Raw genomic sequence first — 1,403 nt, forward strand, 5'->3', positions numbered from 1 at the left:
GGGGGGGGGGGGAGTTCTTTGCTTTCACCTAAATTGAAGGGGGACCCAACTGAGTTATCAGCTGACCAGTTATTAAAAGTAATGTCTGCTGATAGATCCCCGTGAGGCTTTGGTGTACTGTCAACATTTCAGAGCAGAGAGATGCCCACCTGTCACAGACTGTTCACCTCTGTCTTCTCGGGTCAGCACCTCCATAACAGAAGAGAAAACTAGGAACAGATTTGCCAGTGAACCTGGGCTAATTTTAGCAATAAGTAGAAGTGTACATGAACTGTGTCACTCGGGTGCATTTTTTCAGTAAAAGTTATCTTTTGATGTTTGACAGTTAGTTGTCAAAATGTGTAATATATTTGTTTTGCCCAGTTATGTACTAGCTAATAACAATCCAGAAGTTTTGTTTTTTAAACATTCTCTTTAGAATCTGTGACTTTTTCACAGGAAATTTTTAAAAGTTCAATTTAAGTACATATATTTTTTGTTAGACATTTATGAGAAAAGATTAACAAGAGACTTTAGATCATGAAAATAAATTGCACTGGTGTAAGTGTGTGGGGGAAGGAGTGGGGTGAGGCAGGGAGTGATTGGTCTGAGGTGGGGGTGGCTCTGGCAGCCTGTGGGGAGCCTGCAGGGTAGCTGCAGAAGGGTTTCTTCCTGTGAGGGCTGTGGCTACAGGGTCAGGTTGGGCCACTGGTGAAGGGTAAATCCAGACATCCCATATAAAGACGGTTGAGCACACCAGTGGAGAATTTCCTGATGTTTGGTTTACAGCCATTTAAAATTCTTTTTAGGTTAAGCTTGTCTTCTGGCCTGTGCAAGCTCCTCGCTGTGCAGACTCTGAGTCCTCTGTGTTACAATTCTTGCAGCAAATGATGGGCCTCAGTCCCCGTTCCATCACATCCTGCCCAAGTGCAAGCTGGCCAGGGACCTCAAGGACGCTTACGACAGGTGAGACGGTGGCCTGCTTCCCATGGGCCTCCCCGGGCTGGTGCCGTTTCCCTGCTGTGCCTGAGATGGGGGGAGGCTGGGGAGGAGCCCCGCTGGGACAGTCACCTCCAGACTTGTCTTTAGCCAGAAAATGAACCTGAAGAAAGCTGAGCATGGGACCTGAAATGCACGGTGACGCTGACTGAGTGCAACACTGTGCCAAGTTCCAGGCCCACCTTCATTAGGCGCGGTCACTGTTGCCACCTCACCCACGAGGAGACTGAGGCTCAGAGGCTGGGGCTGGGGTTGGCTCTGCTCCCCTCGCACCAGGGTCGTGGGGGTTTGGGACCCTGAGTGTGTGAGGGCAGCAGGCGTTGGAGACACTGCTCATATTAGTGGCTCAGCACCAACTCTCTTAAATGTGGACCAGCAAGGCACTTCTCTTCTTTTTTTTTTTTTTTTTTTTTTTTTTTTTTTTT

General features: G+C 48.1%; 1 protein-coding gene across 3 annotated transcripts in view; it reads left to right on the top strand.

The window, feature by feature from the left end:
* Positions 1 to 1,403, top strand: part of NPRL3 (NPR3 like, GATOR1 complex subunit) — a 36,605-nt gene that overhangs the window by 19,052 nt on the left and 16,150 nt on the right. For all 3 annotated transcript variants that reach the window (XM_007453640.1, XM_007453642.1, XM_007453641.1), the window contains one exon: positions 864 to 945. In XM_007453640.1, coding sequence (XP_007453702.1) covers positions 864 to 945 — 82 coding nt within the window. The remainder of the gene's footprint in view (positions 1 to 863; positions 946 to 1,403) is intronic.

Source organism: Lipotes vexillifer, unplaced genomic scaffold (assembly GCF_000442215.2).
Source record: "Lipotes vexillifer unplaced genomic scaffold, Lipotes_vexillifer_v1.1 scaffold914, whole genome shotgun sequence".
Lineage (NCBI taxonomy): Eukaryota > Metazoa > Chordata > Mammalia > Artiodactyla > Lipotidae > Lipotes > Lipotes vexillifer.